Raw genomic sequence first — 15,238 nt, 5'->3', positions numbered from 1 at the left:
TTAAGGGCCCGGAGATCACGAGCATCCAGTAGAGTTTTACGGCCTTGACCCTTACGCACAGCGATTGTTCCAGATTCTCTGAATCTTTTGATGATGTTATGCACGGTTGATGATGATAACTTAAAAGTCTTTGCTATTTTACGCTGGGTAACACCATTCTGGTATTGCTGCACTATCTTTCTGCGCAACAATGGTGGAATTGGTGATCCTCTTACCATCTTGGCTTCAGAGAGACACTGACACTCTGAGAAGCTCTTTTTATACCCAATCATGTTGTCAATTGACCTAATTATTGTTAATTGGTCTTCCAGCTGTTCGTTATATGCTCAATTTCCTTTTTCCAGCCACTTATTGCTACTTGTCCCAACTTTTTGGGATTTGTTGACACCATGAAATTTTGAATCAACATATTTCTCCTTTAAAATATTACATTTACTCAGATTAAACTTTTGATCTGTCATCTATGTTTTATTACGAATAAAATATTGACATTTGCCATCTCCACATCATTGCATTCAGTTTTTATTCACAATTTGTTTAGTGTCCCAACTTTTTTGGAATCCGGTTTGTATATATTTTTATTTTAATTGTACATTATTTACATTAATTTTACATTATATATATATATATATATATATATATATATATATATATATGTGTGTGTGTGTGTGTGTGTGTGTGTGTGTGTTTAGACACAATTCCTGTTTATTTTCTGAATGTGCCAAAAACATTATTGTTGCGCACATTTCATGTTTTTGTAAAATAAGTAAATTCATCGTAAATAAATTGTTTGACAAGCCAAATTCTATTTATATATTAATAGTATTCCTTCATTTTCATGCCAATAGAACAATCCGATCACATTACGTTAGCAATTCCTGGCATTTAGTTTAGAAAACTGACTTTATATGGACTAAATATCAACAAATGCTTCCACAAAAGGATAAACTCTTTTTAATACCTTCGATTTTGAAGGAAACAATGAATCAGCAGGTGTCCCAATACTTTTGTCTATATAGTGTATGTTCAAAGACACTTCTGCACATTCTAAAACACAATTACTGTTTACTGAATTTACCATACAAAATCCAAAAACACCTTTGGGGTGAATTAGAGCAGAGACTGCGAGCCAGCCCTTCTCGTCCAACACCAGTATCTGACTTCACAAATGCGCTTCTAGAAGAATGGTCAAAAATATCCATAAACACACTCCTAAACCTTGTGTAAAGCCTTCCCAGAAGAGTTAAAGCTGCTATATATAGCTGCAAAGGGTTGCCCAACATGATATTAAATTTTATGGATTTAATTAAGAATGGGATGTCAATCAAGTACATATGTGTTCGAAGGCAGGCAAGTGAATACTTCTGACAATATAGTTCAAAATAATTCATATTAAAACTTAAGTTACATAAAAGTTAAGATGACACCCATCTGAGCAAATCAAACTACTGGTTCAAATGAAAGGCTTTTCCAGAATCCCTTCTAACAATGTTTTAATAATTTTTGTCATTTGTTAAATAATTGTAGACTTTACTTTAAATAGTAATAAATGTGGGAGCGTCCTAATGTATTTACAAGAAAATGCAGTTGTATTACTTATACATTTCTTCAGTGTTCTGTGTTTATGCTAATGCTCAGCAATTCATCATCAAGTTCTGCAGTACTGTAAATGATATTTATATGCTGTTAGGTCACCATGACTGACTATATGAAAACACCTATGAAAGTGATTAGAAAAAATACTTGTGTCTATGTTAAAAAAAGGAATGTATGTATTGCGCCATATGGGATAAGGTGATACTACACCTTCAGTGCTCACTGGCTTTTGAGTAGCAGCCCTTCTGCTTTCTGTCAGAGCATGCAAAGGTGGAGTATATTATCTCTCCCCTCACTGGTAGGACGTTAGCCTAGGCCACCTAGGTGTGAGAGCACCAACCCCACTCGTGGTGAGAAAGCGGGGTCCCATGACCTGCACCTGCGCCAGGGAAAAAGATTGGTGATGTAAGAAGGCAGCGTGTACCGTCAGCCACCAGCAGGGGGCCTGGCCAGCACAGTAGGAAAGCTGGTGGAGCTGGAGCAAAGAACTCCAAGCCCCAGAATCCCAAGCGGTAATCAACGCTGACCAGACCCACCTGTGTGGCATGGTATAAATACACCCAGCCAAACACACTTCACCTGTTGCACCTTTGTAGAGGGGTGAATGGTAACAGTGGTTCTAAGTTGTGAACAGTGATGAAAAGCTGAAGTAAAAAAAAAGAGAGTTTAAGTTGAAAAGAGTTTAAAAAGTTAGTTTTAACAGCTGAAAACTAGAAAAAGAAGCTAGTTTGAGTTAAAAAGGGGTTTAGATTGTCCTTTGTTTCAGTGCACACCACTCCTGGTGTTTCCTATGTTTGTTTTCCTGCCCTTTTTCTATATAGCTTTTAAACAGTGTTTATATATTTTTATATTTAGTGGAAGGGCACTGGGCTCCCATTTCCAGGGTTGGGAGTTCGAGCCCCGCTACAGTCTCACCAAGCACCAATCTTGTATTGACTTAAGACATTCACCATCTGTTACACTCACCATAAAATAATACCCTCCAAAAAGGGGTAGTATCCTTACTTAAATAAATGAACTGCACAGGTGGCTGATTACGCCATTCCACATGCTACTGGCTGAGGGGAATGTCAGTGCCCTTGTTTCTGCCTTCCACCATGGCCTCATGGATGACCCTCCTGCCTCCCTCGATTAGTTCATTGAGTTGGCTAAATGGGTTGATTGCCGTCTCAAGGAGAGGTGTAGTGTGCAGAGTGTCGGAGACTCCAGAGTTCTTTGTGGCCCACCCACTGTCTCTGGCCCTTCTCGGGTGTCCTCATAGTGGTCAGCTGCTGTCGTGTGGCCTGGTGCCCTCCGCTGTCTGGCCTCCTCCTCTCCTTCTAGGACGTAAATTAGTTGGTTTGACCAACTAATTTTGGCAGAGTACGCACATAATACCCTCTGGGAATCTGTGAATTTCACTCTGCCCATGTTCCCTGGATAGGAGACACGCTCTTTCTCTCGAGCGTGATGTGTTTTTGCGTTGTGTGTGTGTGTGTGTGTGGGTGTATGTGAGCTCAGAGGCAGGAGTCTGTCTTTCCTTTTTCTCGTAATTTTTCTTAAGGGGAGGTCCTTTCATTTTTAGTTTTTGTTTTCCTTGTGATCTTCGAAGTAGCCAATGTGGACTTTTTCCCATTACCCATCAACTGGGCTGTTATAGTAATCAATGCATTAATTTAGTGGAAGAACTATCCAAACCTCACTTTGGTGATCAACATAATAAACAGTTTCTACAATGTGACCCCTCTTGCTGCAAGTTGGTTATACACATACAAACAGTGCCCTTCATGTGGTAATTAGCATAATCATAGCAGTGGGGGTGGTAAACAGTCCAGTTTTAGTAGTAGTGTTGGCAAACAAAAATGTTTTACTTCTAGTAGCCTGAGGCATGTTTGTCCTCTAATTACTTAAATGTTCAGAGGGAGGAGCAGCAGTGTTTTAATTTTTTTTTGAGCCAGACAAAAAAATTTCAACCTTTAATCAAACAGCCATCTCCGACAGTAACCGGCTTTTTAACCCCCTTCAACTGAGAACAGCTAATACTTCACACTAATGCATCATGTCCTCTGTTTCTTTCCATACTGTAGTGCTGACTGTACTCTACTGTGGACAAGCTCAAGGTGAACAGCTACATCTGCTTTTACTGGATTGCTTCATTTACATTCATGTAGATTTACCTGTACAACTTCCCCCAATCCACTGTATAGTTTATTATACACATATTTAAACTTTTTTTTTACTGTCATATGTGTATGTGATTGTGTTAGTTCTCACATGCATTGCACATACAGCTCATTAAACACTGTGTGTGTGTGTGTGTGTGTGTGTGTGTGAGAGAGAGAGACATAGTAAACTACTGTTTATATTGTAAAAGTAAAATCAGCTCTGATCTCTTCATCATTTCATCTCAACAGAACAACCCAAACCAACACTGAGGGTGGATCCTCACACCACTGTCTACACTGGAGACACACTTACTCTGACCTGTGATCTGCAGAGTTCACTCACTGGATGGAAGTTTACGTGGTACAAAGTCTATCAGCAGTTAGAATCTCTGAGAGAGTTAGGCCCCAACACACTCAGTATAACAGCGTCTGATTCAGGAACAACAGAGTATCTGTGTCAAGCATTCAAAGGATCATACGACTCATACCACAGTAATCTAGTCAAGATTACAGTAAGAGGTTCGTAATTTTTGTTTCTGCTTTCTTTTCACAAATGTCTTGACTATAGAATCTTTGTTCATCAAAAATAGTATACTATGGTGGTATACTATCTTTTTCCTGTGCAAAAACTTTACAAGCTTACTTTAGAAGCTTTACAGAAAGTTGATGTAAAAAGATTTTATTCTGTGCTATCTAAATTTTTAGTAAGAAATTAGAACTCTTACAGTTTATCGTAACATGTTACATCCACACCTATAAGCCTGAGTTTTTAACAACAATAACACTAAGTGGTAAAAAGATTTGGCGACTAAGAGTACGGATACATCTACCTACTCACACTGTTCTGGAGCTTCTCACTGAAATAAACTGAGATATACTATATTGGTTGTTTTTCAGTTTGTGGCTCTTAATCTATCTGTAACCCCTCTAAATGTAACAATTCAGTCATGTAGCTGCATCTACTGCTTAGCAAGATTCGCAAGGCATTTTCCCCCTTCTCCTTGTTTTGCTCTCCCTTCAGTGAGACACAGTGACCTATTTTCCAATGCAGGGCCACATGATTACTAAGATGTGGCTTAATTAGGACCAGAAAGTGGACGATGCCTTGTAATAATTATGCAAAGTTAAGAAGTTTTCCTTCTTTAGTCTTGCACTACAGCTACAGTCCTAATGTAGTAGTAAAATAGCAGCTGGGAGCAGCTCTGGAAACTCCATTTCCCAAAAGCCCCAGAGCTAATTACAGCTGATCAGAAAACACCTGCTGGGCTCTGCATAAAAGCTCTCCCAAACAAGTGGCTCAGTGCTGCACCTTTTTAGAGGAGCAGATGGTAAACCGGTAAAGAGAAAACCAAAAGAAAACTAAGAAAAAGAAAAGAGAGAAAAGAAACGTCAAGTAGATTCTTGATTTAGGGGCAGAGACTTTGTGTTTAATGTGTTAGTTAATGTGTGCCTCAGCTCACTGCCTTTAAGCTTATTAATTTCTGTGAAATGAAAATTTGTTACAGCCTTCTTTTCAGTCTTTTGTTTGACCCTGTTTGATGTTTATTGTTCTCCCTTTGTTTGAGTCCATCTTTTTGTGTGTCTCCTTTGTTTGCCGTTCCCTTTTTCCCCCACCACTTCTTGGAGTACATCGCAGTACATTGCCCCTTGGGTTAGTGGGTTGCTGGTTCAAACCCAGTCTCTAGCAGTCCAGAGTTTCTACCTTTCTAAAGTCTTTATGATCTTTGAACAGAGAGACCAAAGCCTACAGTCAAAGTGCAGCCAGCTGAGCGTGTGTTCATCAGAGAGAGAGTCACTCTCACATGTGACATAGAAAGTGGAGGAGTCTGGAGTTATGAGTGGTTTAAGAATAATGATCCTCTCAGTGAAGCTCAATGGAGGAAGAACTATGAAATCTCTAATGCTGATGGGTCTCATGAAGGAAATTATACCTGTAAGGGAAGACAGTCAACAGAGCCGCGCTACTCAGAGATCAGTGCTGCTGTTAGACTGACTGTATCAGGTGAGTGTGTCGTCTTCCCCACATTATTTCTACCATTAACAGTTAAAAGAGTAGAGGTGCTTTACTGCTGCAGAACATCATCCTGTACATCAGCTTAAGAAGTGATAGAGGAGGATCAGCACACTTCTCTTTACAACACACAGTATCTCAGAAAGCTCAGTGAGGTCAAAATGCTCGGGTTTACTAGGTGAGTTGGTCTTACAGTGTGAGGAGATACAGTAGAAGCTATGGTTGGAAAGCTGGTGTTTAACTGGGTTTTGTGTTGCTGCTTTAGTTTCACCAAAGACAAGAATGTGTCTTTTAGAGGAGAAGCAGACTCAAATAAAACACTTTAACAAAGACATGTTCCTGAATTAATATGTGAACATCTATTAAACTCATAATTAGATCAGTATAATATCATAACTTGCTCCTACCGTTTATTTCCAGCTTTCAGTGTTAGCTATAAGACATTAGACCCTACAGGATCCCTAAACTTTCACCTTTAAATAACTAAATTATTTTTAGTGAGGTCAGGATGTTGGATAATCACCACCCCACCTTATCCCCAACTCATCCTGAAGGTTTTGGATGGAACATAGTCATTCCAGATAACACAGTTCCACTGCTCCACAGCTCAATGCTGGGGGCTTTATTCTCCTCTAACCCATGCCTGGTATTAGGCATGGTGCCAATAAGAACATGTTTATGTGCAGGACAAAAGATGTGTGTGTGGTGATAGAATTAGATGGTTTACTACTGGCTTTAAGTTTATTAGTGTTTCTTCCTGCTTCACTGACTCCTGTCTCACACTGTTCTGACTGACTCTAACAGAGATCTACTTTAATGGTTGGTAAAAATTTGGTGGCTTTTTATCCAGTATTCAATATTTCCCTTGTACATATGTACATATGCAAACAACAGTCTCATATGTACATAAAAATGTATATTAACAATAATAAAAGGCAATCTAAATTAGTTCTCCAATGTTACTGTCTGATTATTCAGTCAGAAATGTGTAGTAAAAACAATCTGCAAAACTTTTAAAATGCAGAATTGCTGAAATCTTGTGTTTAAAAGTTTTTCACAAAAAAAAAGTCTTTTTAAAAAATGGTCAGAAACTCTCTCAATATTTTGGCTTTAAGAAGCATTTCAGCTCTTCAGTAAAAGGACAACCGCTCTGTCAACAATTAGTGAAGCTAATGCGTAACAGCATAGCATAACTGGCCAGGCCACCAATAACAAAGGTGGTCTGATCACGTCCCAGAAGCTCAAGAAGTGCATGTTCACAGTTAAAGTCCTCTAGGCTGTGGAGTCGGGGAGTGAGGGGGGAGGCAGGCTGGCAGTGCTGGTATGTGCAGAGATCGCACCCAGATTCCTGTTAGACCCCATCAGGTCGCCAAACGAAACAACAAAAAACAACAAATCCATGCTGGTGTGAACCCGGAGGGCCGCTGCACTGCTGACTGACACACCAACAGGACAAAGGGCAGAGGCAGGTCCCAGTTGGTCTGGTGTTGTATGGTGAGCATAGCTAGCTGGGTGGTGAGCGTGGCATGGGACAATACCCAAGTTGCTGGCATCACCAACTACCATGAATTTTCCCTTATGCCTTGGAAGCGCCAGGATTGGGGACGTGACAAGAGCATTACGTAGCCTTTGGAATGTTTCCTCCTGTGCTGGCGTCCACTGGAACGGGACACCTTTTGATGTGAGCAGGTGTAACTGTGGGCGAATCCCCTGATTTAAGCGGCATTAGTAAGAAGTGAATTCCAGGAAACTCTGTTCAACATTAGTGGACGTTGGCCAGCACTGCACCGGCTCCACCTTTTGACAGGTCTGTTGCCACGCCTTTGCTACTTACTGTGTGGCCAAGGAACAGAACCGACTGTTGCAACAGTGTACACTTTTAAGAGTGCAGCTTTAGGCGGGCTGCGTGGAAAGTGCCCAATACTTTCTGCATCATGTCCAGTGCCCTTCTAAAGTCCAACACGTCATCCCAATAAACCACACACTGAGTTCAGGGGCAACCACCAAGCACTCGCCTTATCAGACGCTGGAATATGCACAGTGCAATGCAAAGCCTGAAGGCCATCACATTCAAATGCCATAGCCCCTTACTGAAGATAAACAAATCTTTTCTTTCACCTCAGGGGCCAGAAGCACATGCCAGTATCCACTGCGTAGATTCAGCAAGCTAAACCAGCTTGACTCCTCCACTCAGTTCAGTGTGTCATCGTTACGTGGTAAAGGATGAGTCCACCTTCGTCATTGCATTCAAACGCTGGTAATCTATGAAGATCCGCCAGTCACCTTTTTTCTTCTGCACTAGCGTGGCATGGCCCACAGACTGCAAGATGACTCAATAATTCCAGCGGCTGCCATTTCACACATTTTGTCCCTCACAATTTTTTTTTGTGGAAGACTGCAACTATATCACAGCGTCGATTGTGTGTTTTACTAGGTCTGTGTTCATGCACTTTGCTTTGCTGGCTGTGAACATGCCACGAAACTAATCCAAAAGCCCCCACAGTCTGTGAATTTGGTCTGCTCTGCTATCAAGCCTTTGCTGCTCTGTTGCCACAGTTCCTTGATGGCTTCCACTTTGTTGTGCTGCCACAGCCCATGCAGTGCCGCCCTTCCCCACTGGAGCTGTGTGTGGTATACCCAGGACAGCCAGAGTTCCCCCACCCAAGCCTGGCGCTACATGTTCAGCTCCTCCAGATGCAGAGCATCATAGCATGCGGTTGGTCGCCATGGAGTTGCTCACCAGTCCCGTGTCAATCACCAGTGGAAAAGTGGTCCCTCCAAGCCTGATGGTGCAGTACTTGATGTCCACGATAGCATCTACCACTTTTAGGAAGAACAGACCCAGAATGCATGTGTCCTGAATGGTTGTGAACCCAAACTCTTTTGCCGCCTCCTGAGCACTGGCAGACTTCAACTACCAATTACTCGGCCATTGGTCTCATGTTGGTCTCATGTTCTGACATGATTTCTCCTTGATTTCAGATAAAACCTCTTTGATCTGAGAGACTGTCTCATTATTTTAAAATGCTAACTCATTTTAAGACACTTTACCTACAGCAGTGTTGTAGGAAAGTCCAACTACTGTAATCTTTCTGCCAAAACACAGCAAGTTCTTATCCTGATCAAACTACTGCTTCTATTCTAAAGCTGAATCAACTCTGATCTCTTCATCATTTCATCTCCACAGAAAAACCCAAACCAACACCGAGGGTGGATCCTCACACCACTGTCTACACTGGAGACACACTTACTCTGACCTGTGATCTGCAGATCTCACTCACTGGATGGAGGTTTACGTGGTACAAAGTCTCTCAGCAGTTAAAACCTATGACTGAATATAAGGACACCAACACACTCAGTATAACAGCGTCTGATACAGGAACAGCAGAGTATCAGTGTGTAGCACTCAGAGGAGACTACGTCTCACACTACAGTGCTCCAGTCAGGATTACAGTAAGAGGTTGGTCATGATCTCTGTTTTCTTTCTACAAACGACTTCATTTCAGAATGAGAGTAAAAATGTTGATCAGTTATTCCAGAAGGATTTTGAATTCTGGATCTTCTTACGAGAAACACATTCTTCACATTCTTCAGTTTCTACCTTTCTAAAGTCTTTATGATCTTTGAACAGAGAGACCAAAGGCTACAATGAAAGTGCAGCCAGCTGAGCGTGTGTTCATCAGAGAGAGAGTCACTCTCACATGTGACATAGAAAGTGGAGGAGTCTGGAGTTACGAGTGGTTTAAGAATAATGATCCTCTCAGTGAAGCTCAACGGAGGAAAAACTATGAAATCTCTAATGTTGATGGGTCTCATGAAGGTGATTATACCTGTAAGGGAAGACGGTCAACAGAGCCGCGCTACTCAGAGATCAGTGCTGCTGTTAGACTGACTGTATCAGGTGAGTGTGTCGTCTTCCCCACATTATTTCTACCATTAACAGTTAAAAGAGTAGAGGTGCTTTACTGCTGCAGAAACATCTTGTACATCAGCTTAAGAAGTGATAGAGGAGGATCAGCACACTTCTTTTTACAACACACAGTATCTCAGAAAGCTCAGTGAGGTCAGAGAGCTGCTCTCCTTAACAATGACTGTGTGAGAAAAGACACTGTGATGATCCTTTGAGCTGAAACTTCAGTTAGAGTTTATTCACAGACTGAAAGTAGAAGATGCAGTTAGAGGAGGTGTTTATGTGGAAGATTGGTGAGGTGAGAGCGAGAGCTGGAGAAACATCAGTAATAGATGGGAGAAAGTGGTAAAGAGAGCTGTGGAGAATAGTTTACTACTGACTAAGTTTACTAGTGTTTCTTTCTGATTCATTGACTGCTGTCTCACACTGTTCTGGAGCTTCTTACTGAATCTAACGGAGATCTGCTTTATTGTTTGGTATTGATTTGGTGGCATTTTAACCAGGATTCAATATTTTACTTATGAAACAGAAAAACAAAGTTACACCAGCAAGAATTTAAAAATAATTATTAAAATGAAAATAATTAAAATTCATATAAAATTCATAAAAGTTGTTCATCCCTACTGTCTGATTATTCAGTCAGGAGGTTGCAGTATAAACAATCTCACATATGACTGAAAACTTTATAAATACAAATATTAGCTTTTGCAGAAATGCCAGGTTTTAAAGTCACCAAGTCAAATGCTGAAACACAATGTCTCATAAGACTCAGCATGTTCTTAGTATGTTAAACTACTGCTCCTTGAGTTGCTTTCTCCATGTTCTGACATGATTTCTCCTTGATTTCAGATAAAACCTCCTTGATCTGAGAGACTGTCTCATTATTTTAAAATGCTAACTCATTTTAAGACACTTTATCTACAGCAACGTTGTAGGAAAGTCCAACTACTGTAATCTTTCTGCCAAAACACAGCAAGTTCTTAACCTGATCAAACTACTGCTTCTATTCTAAAGCTGAATCAGCTCTGATCTCTTCATCATTTCATCTCCACAGAAAAACCCAAACCAACACTGAGGGTGGATCCTCACACCACTGTCTACACTGGAGACACACTTACTCTGACCTGTGATCTGCAGATCTCACTGACTGGATGGAGGTTTAGCTGGTACAAAGACTCTCAGCAGTTAAATCCTCTGACTGAATATAAAGACACCAACACACTCAGTATAACAGTGTCTGATACAGGAACAGGAGTGTATCAGTGTATAGCACTCAGAGGAGACTACGTCTCACACTACAGTGCTCCAGTCAGGATTACAGTAAGAGGTTGGTCATGATTTCTGTTTTCTTTCTACAAACGACTTCATTTCAGAATGAGAGTAAAAATGTTGATCAATTATTCCAGAAGGATTTTGAATTCTGGATCTTCTTACGAGAAACACCTTCTTCACACAGAGTTTCTACCTTTCTAAAGTCTTTATGATCTTTGAACAGAGAGACCAAAGCCTACAGTGAAAGTGCAGCCAGCTGAGCGTGTGTTCATCAGAGAGAGAGTCACTCTCACATGTGACATAGAAAGTGGAGGAGTCTGGAGTTACGAGTGGTTTAAGAATAATGATCCTCTCAGTGAAGCTCAATGGAGGAAGAACTATGAAATCTCTAATGTTGATGGGTCTCATGAAGGAAATTATACCTGTAAGGGAAGACGGTCAACAGAGCCGCGCTACTCAGAGATCAGTGCTGCTGTTAGACTGACTGTATCAGGTGAGTGTGTCGTCTTCCCCACATTATTTCTACCATTAACAGTTAAAAGAGTAGAGGTGCATCACTGCTGCAGGAACATTATCATGTACAGTGGCGGTGCACTGGAGGGGGGTTGGGTGGCTTAAGGGGCTCAAGCCCCAGATGATTGGTGAAAAGCCCTGAAACACCTTCACACAGCATTTGGCATGGTGCCAAGAAGTACATGTTTAAGTTCAGGGACTGTAGAAGTTTCATGAAGATTTCAGAAGATTCATGCTCAGTGAGTCTCAGTGAATCAGTGCCTGTTTGATTCACATTTCGATTCAATTAAATTATTTTTCTCTGCTTAAAAATTAGGAGCTCCTTTCAGGCAAGACAAATGCATCCTCATCTTCTTTTAGACTGACACCACAATACACACATAATAATGGTTCTGCTACACTTGACCACAACTGTGTTTTTACACCACTTTAAAAAAACAAAATAAGTTTAGTTTAGTGTCTGAAGTTTTACCCCACCCACATCAGCATCATCTCACATGTCTCTTAAACTCTCACATTTTTTCAGTTATCCTAATAAACTTGATTATTTGGTTTCTGAATCTATATGAAACACTTTTATCTGTAAAAATGAACAAATATGTTTAATTTAATTTCGTGTCTCTTTCTTTCCTCAATCTCAGATTCTGGATCCATGTTTGTAACAGTAGGAGTGGCAGTGGGGTGCAGTTTAATGGTTTTGCTGATTATCACACTGTGCCTGGTTTGGTGTTATAAGAAGAATAAAGGTCTGAAATGAAGCTCTTTATGTGTAGTGGATTGTGATTAAACGCACCTGCTTGTAGAGAAAATATTACTGTAACCTGCAGTGTGTTTGTTCTTATTGGCATTTTAGAGGAGCAGTGTGTATCAGTTTCACCACAAACATCACTGCAGACTTTATATTACCAACAAACCCACCAGCACTTAATGTTACCACAGTTTTCATGATCAGATGATATCTGTAATTGACTGGCGTGCTGTTGTTTTTTCTGTAGATGATTCTGCATCCCGGCCAATGGATGTAACTTATGCACAAGTTATGGGTACTAACAAGAAACCCAGAGGAAATGGTAAGAAATACATCTCTGTTAAACAGAAGCCTGTTTTCTATGAAATTAGCTTTGGTAGGAAAGTCTAAACGTATTTCTGTGTTTGATGATACAGTGACACGACCAAACGATGTGACATATTCCCAGATTCAATCACATCACAGTAACGGTAAGCTTTACCTCCTACATTTTATACTGCATTTAAGAAGACTGAGTGCAGAAACACAGCAGATCACACTAAATGAATGAATCAGTGAAGGAAGGAAGGTGTTTTGTGATTTAGTTTTTTAGTATCTGAAGATGATGCTGTGCTAGGATCTAATAATACTCTTTAGTAGATAATAAGTTATTGTGTCACTATTTAAGAAAAATTAAAATACGTTACATAATGATACAGAGAATTAAGAAATTACATATCACAGTCTGGGGTGTTGAGGTCTATATCCTACAGATTATTTTTTTTATGTAAATCCTCCCCTTAGTTTCAGATAATTCCACCACTCAGGGAAGACATTTGACTGCATTAAAACCATTGAAACACAGATTTGTTTCTTATAGTTTAAACATACATTCATTAACAAAGACAATAAAAGAAGAGAAAAGTACCAGGATGGAAATACAGAGACAGTATAGATGCTTGTGTCTTTTCCTTTCTACTGATAGTCAGGGGCACTGCAGGGGATGAAAATACAGTATACTACACCAGGCCCCACGGCTCTAACAATTCTGCCAAAATTATCAATGTTTTCCCATAGTGTTACAAGTAAAATGTGGTATATCTTCTGCTGGTGACCCGATTAACACTATCCAAGCCCCTCCACCATTTTTAAAGGAGGATTTTTTAATATAAGATTTAGGTGGAGACATTTGATGGGGTTGCTATATCTGTTTCTGTTGCTGAGGGAGGGTGATGTGAAGTGATGTAAAGTGATTAGCCTTTTTTTAACCTGGAGAAGAATTAGATTGTGAAAACAGTAATGCATAAAGTGAAGGGTATTTTCAGTGTGAGTTAATTACACAGGTAAATTTTAAAAGCCACTTGATGTCTACTGCGTCTCTCAGAACTAGTCTACTTTTATACAGACTCTCACTGCACCTGTCCCAGAGGCAGTCTGAAACTTGGCAGTGAGTTTTGCAAATAAAGACAAATGTTTATGTTCTTAAGCTCTCAGCGTTTATAGAGCTGTCGTTCACCATAACAGCACTTAGAGTTGACTATGATGATGATTTCACCAGACATCATCTCTTAAAAGAATGCTACAATTCCTCAATGCAGAATATGGTGTATATACCTGTCCCTAAAGTCAGTCTACTGATATATCTCTGTCTACGTTTCGGTTCAAAGCGAATCAAACGATACATATGTTTCTTCAAGCCCTTGTTTACTTTAACCTTGACTAAAATTGTTTGTAGACTGAGCTTCATCAAATCTACACAAATATCCCATTAATAATGCCTCTTCTCTTACAGGTCCATGAAGAAGGCCTGTGTTGTTGCTGTGATCCTGATTAAAGCTTTCAGGAGTGCAGACAGAAGCAGACAGCATCTGAGTAGATTTACATGTGTCTGAATTGTCTTTAATACAGTATTTCTTTTTAATTATTTTAGTAATAGTTATTATGCTGGTATTTTACCCTGATGAAGGGAAAGGGTCTTATTTACACATCTGTAACTGAACCATTCAAAAGCAGCACTGACTCAAGAGCTGAGGAATAATCAGAAGTTCTGAACTCCACTGAAGAGTCAGTGAGGCTGTAATTCTATATAGATTGGAGTGTGGAGTGCTCTCATGCTCTGTGATCTGGTGTGTTTTATATGAATTATCTAAATGTATAGGCCAGATGAAATTATTTATAATGTGTGGAAAATGGAATGTAAAATGTCTAATTCTTTCAAACCATTTACATTTATATTAGTTTGAGCACAGCAGTATCTTAAACTTTATCGTTAACATTATTATGTAGTCATTATAGTAAAGGAAAAGTCCAGAAATATGACCACTGTCAACATCAGGTATTCTTTTGATCTATTTTTTTTATACTAATTATATATTTTATTATTATTTAGTTTTAGTGGTTAAAGTATTTTGTATTATTGTCTTTATGACTAATTATTTAATAATATTTTAGTGGTAGTTTATAAAATGCATATTTCTGAATTTCTCATTCTTTATTTATTGGATGATCTTGATTAGATATTTGTTTAGAATTAAGCTGTTTCTTCATTAAATAAAGCTTATAATACGTTTTATCTTTACCTAGATTTAACAGTGCTGCACAATATAATAAATAGCTGTATTTTTTTCATGTTTGATGAAGCCTGGAATTATCATGAATAAATATCTGCTTCTTACCACAGCATATTCTGTTCTGTATTCATAAACAGGGTTTTACTTTCTTCAAGTGCCAATTTACAGAAACTGTGGTTTAGTGAACATAAGTGATGGTCAGTAACTTCTTGCTCTCTGTGTGAAAAAGAAACCCAAGCTACTTGTAACAGGATGTGAAACCAGACACTCATGTACCACTTATGGGTTTACCATTCAGGATCCCCCAATTAGGGAACTCTTCAACCAGTGATTTATTATCCTTGAAAGTTTACTGTGTCTGTAGGGCAAGCACAACAGCAATATACAGTTGTGGTCAGAAGTTTTACACTCATCATGGTCAGGCAGCTTTAGTTTAGTCATTTCTTTGAACTGTTCTTTTTCTGGGACAGAATGAGTGACAGCATACATCAGCAA

The 15,238-nt window shown here is 39.5% G+C and overlaps 1 protein-coding gene and 1 long non-coding RNA gene across 2 annotated transcripts; both read left to right on the top strand.

Annotated features, from left to right (window-relative positions):
* Positions 1-2,693: 2,693 nt before the first annotated feature.
* On the top strand, positions 2,694-12,203 carry LOC140562765 (leukocyte immunoglobulin-like receptor subfamily A member 3). Its single transcript, XM_072688625.1, has 8 exons — positions 2,694-2,922; positions 5,473-5,798; positions 8,308-8,467; positions 8,939-9,211; positions 9,383-9,633; positions 10,724-10,988; positions 11,157-11,426; positions 12,088-12,203. Exons 1-8 carry the CDS (start codon positions 2,694-2,696, stop codon positions 12,201-12,203), a joined length of 1,890 nt encoding a protein of 629 aa, XP_072544726.1.
* Positions 12,204-12,446: 243 nt separating this feature from the next.
* LOC140562452 (uncharacterized) lies at positions 12,447-14,514 on the top strand. The gene is made up of 3 exons (XR_011980155.1): positions 12,447-12,516; positions 12,611-12,664; positions 13,966-14,514. It is a non-coding gene; the product is annotated as an uncharacterized lncRNA (long non-coding RNA).
* Positions 14,515-15,238: the final 724 nt, after the last annotated feature.

Source organism: Salminus brasiliensis, chromosome 9 (genome assembly GCF_030463535.1).
Source record: "Salminus brasiliensis chromosome 9, fSalBra1.hap2, whole genome shotgun sequence".
NCBI lineage: Eukaryota > Metazoa > Chordata > Actinopteri > Characiformes > Bryconidae > Salminus > Salminus brasiliensis.
The sequence above is the reverse complement of the archived record's forward strand: the minus strand, read 5'-3'. Positions and strand labels throughout refer to the sequence as shown.

Bases quoted from the DNA above. Each gene is read 5' to 3' on its own strand.
- LOC140562765 (XM_072688625.1), top strand. From the start codon at position 2,694: ATGGCCTCATGGATGACCCTCCTGCCTCCCTCGATTAGTTCATTGAGT. The intron at 9,634-10,723 runs GTTAGACTGACT...ACAGAAAAACCC, and splicing joins ACTCAGAGATCAGTGCTGCT to AAACCAACACTGAGGGTGGA. The intron at 10,989-11,156 runs GTTGGTCATGAT...ATCTTTGAACAG, and splicing joins AGTCAGGATTACAGTAAGAG to AGAGACCAAAGCCTACAGTG.